Consider the following 11,019-nt stretch of genomic DNA (forward strand, 5'->3'; position numbering starts at 1 on the left):
CCGAAGAGGCGGGTGTTCAGATGACCCAGTGTGTGCTGATAAAATTAAAGACCGTGGCACTGAAATTCAACATAAAAGTTTTAAAGGCCTTGGGGACAACTCAGAGAGGCCTGAGAACACAGCAGCCCCAGAAATTTGTGGCTGTCAGTTTAAGGAAGACTACCTCCCACAGTACCAGCAGCACGGACGACACACACAGTATCACTTGCACAGGCATAAGCTTTGAAAAGCCTAAGGCATAGCATAAGCTTTCCTTTCTTCGCTGGTATTTTATCCATCTCTCTTTTATCTGTTTTTCTTTCTTTCCTTTTTTTTTGTTTGTTTGAGACAGGTTCTCACTCTGTTGCCCAGGCTGGAATGCAGTAGCATGATCTCAGCTCACTCTAACCTCCCCTTCCCGGGCTCAAGCAATCCTCCTGCCCCAGCTTCTCTAGTAGCTGGGACCACAGGTGCATGTCACCACACCTGACTAATTTTTAAAAATATATTTTTGTGGAGATGGGGTTTTGCTATGTTGCCCAGGCTGGTTTCGAACTCCCCAGCTCAAGCAATCCACCCACCTTGGCCTCCCAAAGTGCTGGGATTACAGGCGTGAGCCACCATGCCCAGCCTATCTTCTCATTTTTTGTCATCTTTCTTTTCTTATGTGTGTCTACCTCTCCCATGTTAATTATAAGAACTACCCTTTGTGTAGGGCCTACGGTGTGCCAGGATATTTTGCAACATATTCCCTTTCATCTACAGAACAACCCCAGTAGGATAGCTATTACTGTCCCTAGGTTGGAGAAGCTAGGAAACTTGATCAAAAGTTAAGAGATTTTTAAGTGGTGAGCCAGGGTTTGCATCCAGTTTTGTGTGTCTCTGGATCCTCTCTACCCATGCTGATGTCTTCATCTCTTCATCCTGTGAGCTTGCTGTACAGTGACGTTTAGGCAGCCAGTGAGGCTGAGAGAAGGAGAGAATTTCTGCAGTCTCTCTATGACTCCTCATTCCCCACAGCCCCTCCAGCCCCTGGATGATCCTTGCCTCCCCTATCTCTCACCAGTTCTGACCCAGACTCTGGGAAACCTCAGCCTGTCTGCATGATCCCTGCCAGCCGGTATCAGGTTGAGGCAGGGAACTTTGCAGCTTGCGGGAAGTTCTGCTAACATCTGTAAGAGGTATCATTGGCAGAGCTAGGGACCCACTGGAATTCCTCCTTCAGTCTCACCCTTCAGTTACGTCCTAAGGTTGGGTTGGTAGGGGGAGTCTTTTCTCAATTTAGCACCTGTGGAAATACTAAGAGTCTGTCTGTTGTTTTCTTGTGCCCTGTCCTTGCTGGGTCTTCTCATCCATTGTGTCTTTGCTTCTAGTATTTTTTTCTCATACACTCTCACTCGCTCCCAGGTTGATTTTCAGTGCAGTTTTCCCCTTCCCCACACTTGCCTGTTTCTAACCTCTGCCTCCTCCCCATTTTTCTTCCTTGCTCCCATTAGGATCTGTTTCAGGTACTGGCTCTATGATTTCTCCTTTACCCCCTCATCTCTTTTCCTCCCCACCGTACCTCTCTTCCCCCAGGTGCCCAGGTTCTGGGTGCCTGTGCATCTCTCCTTTCTAGTGCCTTTATCCCATGCCCCTCTCCATGGCTCTCCCCTGTATCCTGGCCCATCCAGATTAGGTTGCTTCTCTCTCTCTCTCCCTTGCTGCGTCCCTCCAGCTTAGTCACTCACTGCAATTCTTTGGATGGCCCACCGGTCAGGGACAGCAGCCTCTGGGATGGGGGATGTCCTAGGCTCAGGTGACATCTCACTGCTTATTTTTTTTTCCCCATGTCTCCTTCCTAGTCTGGTGCTGCTGGTCATCCTTAACATGATGCTCTTCTACAAACTCTGGATGTTGGAATACACCACGCAGACCCTCACTGCCTGGCAGGGTCTAAGGCTCCAAGAAAGGTAATCCTGGCCTCGTCCCCTCACCTCCACCTTCATCCCACCCAGTGCCATGATACCTGTCTCCCAGTCTCCTTGGGACTGCCTCACTGCCCTTCCCCATCCCTCTGGGATGAGCCCACAGGGAAACTCAGAATCTCTCCCTGTAGTTTCAGCCCACTTCTGATCTGGGGCACAGGGGAACCGGGGGCAGTGAGCAGAGGACAAAGCACTCTGATGTGACTCTCTGTCCTTTAGGGGTCTGGGAGCCCAGGACAGTTCGCTGAGCATAACTCCAGCTGCTGGGGTACCCCTTCTTCTACCCCACAGGTTACCCCAGTCTCAGACAGAATGGGCCCAGCTCTTAGAGTCCCAACAAAAGTACCACGATACTGAGCTCCAAAAATGGAGGGAGATCATCAAATCCTCAGTGATGCTCCTTGACCAGGTGAGATGCCCCACCTTCTCTGCTTGCCCTGGTCTTTGGGAGCGGGGACTCCTTCCCTTATGCTGTGAGAAAGATCCTCGTCTCTATCACCACCCTCCAGACTTCTCCCTCCAATTCATTCTTCCTCCAGGCCATGCATTGTTCTAAATGGAAAGCCTTCCTTGAGTGGGCTGCTAGAAATGCAGGTGTATTCTAAAAAATAAGAACAATAAAATGACCCACTGAATTTGCACCAGGAAAGCTGTAGTTTAGGAGGAAGGAGAACTCTTTTTATTTTTATTTTTGGTAACCCATAACCATCTGACAGGCATTTAAACAGAGAACCCCCTCAACCCTTTTACAGAGATTTGTCTTCCCAGAGGGCATGTCTTTGAGTTTTTTCAAATGTTTACCGCCCGCTCCTCTGACAGTCAGTGGCACTGCACTGATAGTCTGGGAAGATGGCTGTACTTTGTCTTCTTTTCATAGCATCATCTTTGTCGTACAGTTTGCCTGTATTCCCCCCCGCAAAACTAGATCAACTATTTAGGCAAATCATCCTGAGGCAAAATCAATAATTAGCCTAGTTTACTTGGGGGAGGGAGCTTCCTGCTTCCCCAGAATAGTTTAGTATCTTATAAAATATGCCTCCATGTAGTTGCCTAGAGAGCAGGAATCTGCCTTTGCTGTGCAAGAGAATTAGAAAATAGTAGACTCAGGATTTATCCTGCTACATGACAACTTCTCTCCCTAAAGAGTTGCCTTTCTGATGTTTTGTGACCAGCCAGAGACGGCATCCCAGCCTTGCCACTAATTTTGTGACCGTGAGCAAGGGACCTTGAGCTTCCATTTCTTCATTTATAAAATAGGAATTGTAATCATAGCTTCATGGAACTGTCGTCAGGATTTGACGCCATGTGGGCGGTGCTCATTAATATTAAACTTTGTTTCCTTGCATTGTTTGGTCTTAGCTCTAAGTAAGGAAAAAGAGGCCGGGTGTGGTGGGTCACGCCTATAATCCCAGCACTTTGAGAGGCTGAAGAGGGCAGATCACTTGAGGTCAGGAGTTTGAGACCAGCCTGGCCAACATGGCGAAACCCTGTCTCTACTCAAAATATAAAAATTAGCCGGGTATGGTGGCGCACACCTGTAATCCCAGCTACTTGGGAGGCTAAGGCAGGAGAATTGCTTGAACCTGGGAGGTGGAGGTTTCAGTGAGCTGAGATAGTGCCATTGCATTCCAGCCTGGGCAACAGAGTGAGACTTCATCTCAAAAAAAAAAAAAAAAAAAAAAAAAGGGGAAAAGAATCTTAATGCAGCTATCAAGACCCAGTTGGATGTGTTTAGCTTTGTCACTACACTTAAGGAGGGCATTTTTTATTTTAAACCAAAAGGGGACAAAAATCTTAGTGAGGAGTTTAGAAGCCCTACCCTTTCAAGAAGTGTTGATGGAATTGAAGACAAACCCAGGAGAAGGGAACACGAGGGTGAGGAGAACAGGGTGGCCTTCAGACACCCAGGCCAACAGGTGTCAAGGGTTAGACTTACTGGAAAACTCCAGAGTGCTGAACTAGAGCTAGAAGTTTAAGAAAGTAATTTTTCTTCATCATCAAATGCAAACAACTTGTGGCTAATGCTGTCCAGCAATGGAACAGGCTACTGTAGAGAACTGAGATTCCAACATTGAAAGTGTTCATCATCATCACTAGATGATGATGGATAAAGAACTTATAGATTAAATTGGGGCAGTTGGACTAGATGACCCAGGGGTCTCTTCCAGCTCTAGAATTCTATTTCAGAATGGGGCCCATTAACTTGGGGGTTGGGGCTGTCAGATTTATAGCCTAGTGGACTCTACCCTACAAGTATTAAGAGAGTTGTTTTGTTGCAATCCCTTTAAAAGTAACTTTTAAAATAACAGAATGGCCCCCTCCTCTGTCTTGAGCACAAGATATAAATGAACCAGAGAGAAGAAAGTGGTAGATTAAGCAGAGAGACCAGACTTTCCCTAAATCCGTAACCATTTACCCCAGAAATGTTGTCTTATGTTGTAATACAGCAGTTTACCCAGAGACAGTATGTAAATATGTGAATATTTAAATATATGATGGTATGATGGGCCATTTTACAATTCTCCTTCCAGGTTCCATTCTAGTCTCCCATTTAGACTGCAGTCTATGATGTAAAAATGTTAATTTGCTGATATGGATACCTACTAGGAACCCACTCAGTTCTCTGCATGGTGCCCCTGGGTGCACAAGGGAAGGATTAGACACAGTTCTAGTCCTAGCAAACGTGAAACCAAGCAACGAAAGATGACTGCAGTCCAGAGCCCGAGTGTGCTGTGTGAGAGACCATGAAGGAGAGGGATGACTGGGAGCTGGAGAAAGCTTGGATTTGTTCTGAGCCTTAGCAGACGGGTGACACTGGAATAGGCAAGAACACAAAGATTCCTGGGCAGGGAGAACAATGTGGCTCAATGTACAAAGACAGGCGTGTGGTATATTAAGGATCATCAGGGAAACCAGATGAAACAAGTAGATCAAGTCAGTGACAGCCTGAGAGGCTCTTGGTAGCAGTTGAACACTTCAAGAGAGTTCTTGATCTAGCACTGAGACCCAATAAGCCCTACCCAAGGGCTTCCCCATGCTAGCTTGTCTGTCTTTCTTTCTTTTTTTTTCTTTCTTTCTTTCTTTCTCTCTCTCTCTTTCTTTCTTTATTTTCTTTCTTCTTCCTTCCTTTTCTCTCTCTTTCTTTCTTTTCTTTCTTCTTCCTTCCTTCCTTCCTTTCTCTCTTTCTTTCTTCTTTCTTTCTTTCCTCTCTCTTTTTTTCTTTTCTTTCTCTCTCCCTCTCCCTTTCCCCCTCTGTCTCTCTCTTTTTTTAAAAGGCAGGGTCTTGCTCTGTTGCCCAGGCTGGAGTGCAGTGGTGCAGTCATAGTTCACTGCAGTTGCAAACTCCCGGGTTCAAGCCATCCTCCCACCCCAGCCTCCTGAGTAGTTAGGACTACAGGTGCATATCACAAAGCCTGGCTATAATTTTTAAATTTTTTATAGAGATGGGGTCTCTCTGTGTTGCCCAGGTTGGTCTGAAACTCCTGGCCTCAAGCGATCCTCCCACCTCTGCCTCCCAAAGTGCTGAGATTACAGGTGTGAGTCACCGCACCCAGCCTGACTGTCCCCTTTCTGTTTGAAACAGTGTTGAGAACCACCCTTGCTTTAGGTGCCCGACTCTTTTCAGCCCCGTGGCGTGGTTGGAGGCCTGCCCTAGGCGGGTGTGGGGAGAGGGCTGCTCGGTGGAGAATCCCACTAAAAGCGCAGACCCAGGCCTGGGGTGGGGTTTTCTGTCTTGCAGATGAAGGACTCGCTCATCAACCTTCAGAACGGCATCAGGTCCCGCGACTACACGTCAGAAAGTGAAGAAAAGAGGAATCGCTATCATTGACAAGGCAGGAACAGGGTGGCTGCAAGAGGCCTGTGCAATACATGTACATAGACCATATAAATATATATATATAAATATATATATATACAGAATATAAATATATATATTATATACAGATTTTAAAAAAGAGATAATGCCTATGTACCAGGGAGAAGGAGCGGGCCCTCCCGCGCCCTGTGCTGGCCGGAGCAGCGTTTTCCTATGGTGGAGCAGCTGAGGAGGGCAGGAACCGCCTCTCAGCACCGACCTCCCCTGATCTCCCTCCTCCCACCCTCTGTTCCCCACCCCTTCCCTTGCTGGCCATTCTTGGCTTTTAGAAGGGAAATGTTGAGCCAAAGTTATGCCTGCAAAGACCCTAGGGTCTCAAAAAGAAGTCTTAAGATGGCATTGCTTAAGGTGCTTCATTCCCTAATCCCCTTTTGGTTTGTTTCCAAAATAAAAGAGAATCTTTTCTTCCCTACCCCAGGCTTCCCCGGGCATTCTCTTGGGAACACAGAAGCATCAAGGGAGCCCAGTCTAAACTCCTAGGGTTGGCCGCCCACTTGATACGGACTGTACTGAGTGTCAGATGGAGAGGATGCTTGGAAAACTAGGAAGGCTGCATTGTGGGGTGGCAGGCTCCCGAGACTCGTGTTCTGGAGGATACTCTCCTCCATCACCCCTGCACCTTCCTCCGACCTGTGTAGGGTGTGGACCCAGTAAGGGCTGGGAATTTCTTACTTTCCCACCCGCTTTCTCTCTGGTCTTCTCCCAGGCTGGATCTGGGCGAAGTGTCACTTTTTAGTGCCTAAAGTCCTATTGTTTCTCTGTGCCCTAAGAGCACATTGTTTATTAGCCAGGGTGGAGCGTTTTCGACCTTATTAAACCTCTTTTAGTGCTTCTAAGCAAGTCAGGTCTGTGGCTCTGAGGCCTTCCCTTAGAGCTGTCAGTGTGATTTCCAGGATGAGTCAGGGTGTGCTGGGCCCTCCAGGATTTGAGAGAGGGAGAGAAGGCCCTTGCCATGTCCGGGGTGCAGGGTCTACCCACAGAACACTGTGAGTGGTGAGCACCAAGATGGGTTGCCAGCATCATTTGCTCTTTGAACGAACCAACATTAGCCAATGGAGACAACTGTCTGAGACAGTTTGCACATAGAAAAAGCATCTAAGCCACTGGAGGGAAGGATTTGGCAAAGGTGCATGTGTTTGGGCAGGAAAAGGCCAAGTGAAATCTATGCCCTACGGGAGCCATTCCCAATCCTGAGTTTCTCAGACTTGGCAATGGGGGTTCTGGCGGGGGTTGGAGTACAAATCCTGCTCTGGTCTCTGGCCCCACAGAGGTGTAAGATCATTAAGAAGTAGAAGGCACTAGCTTCAAAGAGTGAGACATTCAGGGCCTTTTCAGCACTGGCCCACTAGCAACATGCGTTTATCTGAATTCACAGGGCCCTCTGGGCACATTCATCATCCCTCATACACTAACTACTGTTTCTTCATGTAATGACCAAGAGTCCTACCAGCTCCAGGCAGAGCTTGTGGAGATTCATGAAAGAGTCACAGCCAGTTTGGCATGCAGAGGTCTTCAGTCTTGCTTATTCTTCTCCTGGGCTTCTTGACACGGGCGGAAGAAACCCCAGATGTCCCAGATGTCCCAGAACATCAGCCCAAAAGACAGAAGATTTTATCACTCATCTACCCCAAAGATAAAGTTGTATTTTTCTCTTAGAATGGCCTTTAATTCCCTGTGGCAATTACAGTTGTTGACTTTTCCATGTGAGAATAAGGCCTTGGTATTTCCCTAAGGGCAGGATCAGAAAACAGGAAGGTCCATGCCCAGGTGATCCTCCAAGGGAGGAGGGTGAGGAGGCTCCAGGGCATGAGCTAGAGTGGATATTCCTCCCTTAGAAGGGGAGATGGGAGGAAATGCAGTTTCATGTAATCCCTGTGAAGAGTGCCTATGCCCACAGCCCAGTGGGTCCTTGTTCAGTTCTTGTCCAGGCCTTTGGGTGAGGGACACTGGTAGGGATCAAGGCTCATGGGCTCTGAGCCAAAGAAGGAGGCATGGTGCAGACTGCTGGAAATCTCCTCCTTGGCACAGCCAGAAGCCAAAACTATTCCCAGAAAGTTTTGAATGCAAAACTTGTAGATTCCTGAATTTATTCCATACATAATTATTTCCTTAAGTTATTTAATTATTTAAGGTGCCATGGTGGGACCTTTGGGATGACTTAAAAAGGGTTCTTTGTTGGGAGTCAAGTGACAGAGCAGACCTGGCCGCAGGGAGTTGTTCTGCTTCTGCTTTACCTCTCAGGACCATTCCCAGGAGGAAAAGGTGGCAGAGAGGGCAGTACTGAGTATGTCAGAAGAGCCCTCCTGGTTTTTTAACGATTTGAACCCACTAGACAATGTGTGCACATAGGGAATGTCCTTTAAGAATCATGGATCTCTTGTAGGCTCTCTGTGTTCCAATAATTTTTTGACTATCATACCAGGAAAAAACCAACAACTCTATTCATTCCCAAACAAAATCTCTTCCCCCTTAGTCAATAGCTTGCGAAAGAGATCTTAACTCACCCTTGCAGATAAGTCTGGGAGTGAAACAAATAAATAGCATTGTATTCCTGGCCATTTGCCTGGCTAGTTGCTGTCTACAAGGGAGCATCAAAACATCACTACTTCTTATGTAACTTCTTCCAGCCAGTGCTTTTTTTGTTGGTTTTAGTTTACTGGGGACACACAGGAGTCTTTCTGTAATGACTTATGTGGTAAAATGTTTGAGAGTTTGCACTCAATTTTAAAGAATTTGCAGTTTCTAACAAGGTGAAGAACAGCTATAGGATCTAAAGTTCCATTACAGCTTACTGTGAAAGAATTGACAAGACTGGCCTCAGACAAGCTAATCACAGGTGCGACTCTCTCCCTTCCTCATCCATGTCTTTGGGGACAAGAGGATTACATCTCAGGCCAGCAAGATCAGCTGCTTGAAGCTCTGTGTAAGAGCACTGCACTGACAGTTTGGAGACCTGAGCCTGGGTCCTGACTTTTCCATTGACTAAGCTCTGTGGCCTTGGGCAAGTCACTCCCCCTCTCTGAGCTTCAGTATCCTCCTGTCACAGGAGGGAGTTGGGCTAGATCATCTTTAAGGTAGGTTCTAGCTTTGACATCATCTTGGGGGTTAGGCCAGAGGCTGGGAAGACTGGGTGGACTTTCTCAGTTGCTCTGCCAGGAGGGAACAAGCCCCAGAGGCTAAAGCTTCCCAGTATTTAGAGGTGTGGTAGGGCAGTGTCTGCATTCCCAGGAGACCCAGGGTGATTAAAATTTATTCTTTAGGTGGCTAGGAGGGCTGGGGAGGCCCAGTGGAAGAGAGAGAGAGAGAGAGAGAGAGAGAGAGATCGAGCTTGATGTATTGCTCAGTATTCACTTAGAAGGGTTTCTTCCTTCTTTGGCCTAGTTTGTGAAGGGATCTTCCTTTGGACTTTCTCTAAGTTGGGAGAAGAACATTCTTTTCAATGGAGCTCATCTTCTATCTCTAGGGTCTGTGCAGCCTTTCATCTATCCATCCTTCCTCTTTATTGGTAGAAGAAACAGTGGAGAGTAGCCACTTCTGGTTCTAGCACTTCTCTTTTGTTTAGATAGGGTTTGGATTTAGTATGAAGCTTTGGCTAAAACCCTTGGGTTTGCCTTAGAACACTGACACTAAGAACCTGGAATGACATGGGGAGGACAAAGAGAGCTCAAGAGGAATGCTTTGTGAGAAGTGGATTCTCTCTGTGTCCCTGCCCCCCACCCAAACTTGAACTATACCTATTACATTTCCAGGCAGTATCCCTAAGATGAGATCCTGGAGAAAGGACTAGGGGAAGTATCTTTCTGGATGCTTGTGGTCCCAGAAGGGTACTTTCTGTGTCATACCATGCCACTTCTTTAAGCTCTGCAGGGCAGCCAAAGCCAGCCCTTTTCTCCTACTGCCCCCAGGAGAAATAGCACTCTTCTCCCTTCCCCCAGATGGCAGGGCTCTGGTCTCCCTACACCTCATACCCTGCCTGCCTCCTCCAGGAGGAATCTCCGGGGCCCCTTCCTGACTCTCCCCACCTTCGCCACTTGTCTCTAGGCTATGGGACAATCATCCCATTCACCACTTGACATCCTTGACATCCTTGACTTTCATTCCCCCAACCTCCAGCAGGTTGGCCCCAATCCTCTTCACCTCTGTGTTTTCTTCTAGAAGATGCATTTTGGGTCTGAGAGGAGCATTTTCCTGGAAGGCCATCTTTTAAGGCCCCTGCTTGCTGTCATAGTGCGGAGCAGAAACTTGCACACTATTTAGAGAGCTCCCTTCCCACCTCTCTGCTCAGCCTTGTTACCTCACTTCTGCTCTGGCCATGGCTGTGAAGGGCCCAGCCAGCTCCCTGTTTTGATGTTCTGTGCAACAGCTCCGGGGTCTTGTGACTGGAGATCCTCAGCAGGCCCTGGAGCCGGGACTGGAGTCTTGGCAGCTGATGAGCAGCACCTTGCTGGCCAGGAGGAGCTGATGCTGACGATCTCCCCAACATCTGAAGGCTTAAAGAACATTGTCATTCTTCAGCCCTCCTTGCTTCTCTCAATACAATAAGACATTGCAGAAGCAAAAGGGTGGCCTCTGCTCCAGGCAAGGCAGCTGGCTCTGTCTGGGGAGTCGGCCTGGGGCTTGGGTGCCATGTGCTGAGATTGCATAGTCAAAACAGCCATTTTTGCCAACAATAGCTTGTGGCTCCCCACATTTTCCTACCCTGCACTCAAGGGCCAGACCACTCTCTGCATGGACCAGACCATCTTCCCAAACCCATGGTGCTTTTTCCCCAACTCAACCTAGACTCCAAGGTGGGGAGGGATGGGTCAGAGGCCATAGTGGCCCCTGGATAATCCTGACATGGGGTGGAGTGGGGTGAGGCAGAGGGAGCAGCCCCAACACCTGCACTGGGCCATCTATGGGAAAGAACACGGGTCGAGTGCAGTCGAGTTGTCTGGCCATCTGTATTTGGATCTATAACTGTACTTTGCCTGGCGCTGTGCGCAAGGTCAGAAAACTTACTGCTAGTACCTAGAAACACATAAGGCTGCCCAGCCAAATCTTAATGTAAAGTAGCTAGAGCCATGGAAGTACAGTATGAATTAAAAAGAAAAAGTATTGAACTACAATAATAAATGGTGTGCGTGTTTATTGCTTGATTTATGAATGCTCGTCACCTCAGATGTTTCTGGTCTTCCCAAGTAGGCTCACAGCAAG

The 11,019-nt window shown here is 47.7% G+C and overlaps 1 protein-coding gene across 14 annotated transcripts in view; it reads left to right on the top strand.

The window, feature by feature from the left end:
* The window catches only part of GRAMD1B (GRAM domain containing 1B), a 262,296-nt gene extending 251,358 nt beyond the window's left edge, over positions 1-10,938 (top strand). For 11 of the 14 annotated variants that reach the window (XM_031015830.3, XM_031015835.3, XM_055355808.2 and 8 more), the window contains 2 exons: positions 1,824-1,931; positions 2,238-5,676. In XM_031015830.3, the coding sequence (XP_030871690.3) occupies positions 1,824-1,931; positions 2,238-2,502 (373 nt within the window). In that variant the 3' untranslated portion in view covers positions 2,503-5,676. The other 3 variants (XM_031015834.3, XM_055355806.2, XM_055355810.2) reach the window with 1 other exon arrangement.
* Positions 10,939-11,019: the final 81 nt, after the last annotated feature.

This window comes from Gorilla gorilla, chromosome 9 (genome assembly GCF_029281585.2).
Source record: "Gorilla gorilla gorilla isolate KB3781 chromosome 9, NHGRI_mGorGor1-v2.1_pri, whole genome shotgun sequence".
Taxonomy (NCBI): Eukaryota; Metazoa; Chordata; class Mammalia; order Primates; family Hominidae; genus Gorilla; species Gorilla gorilla.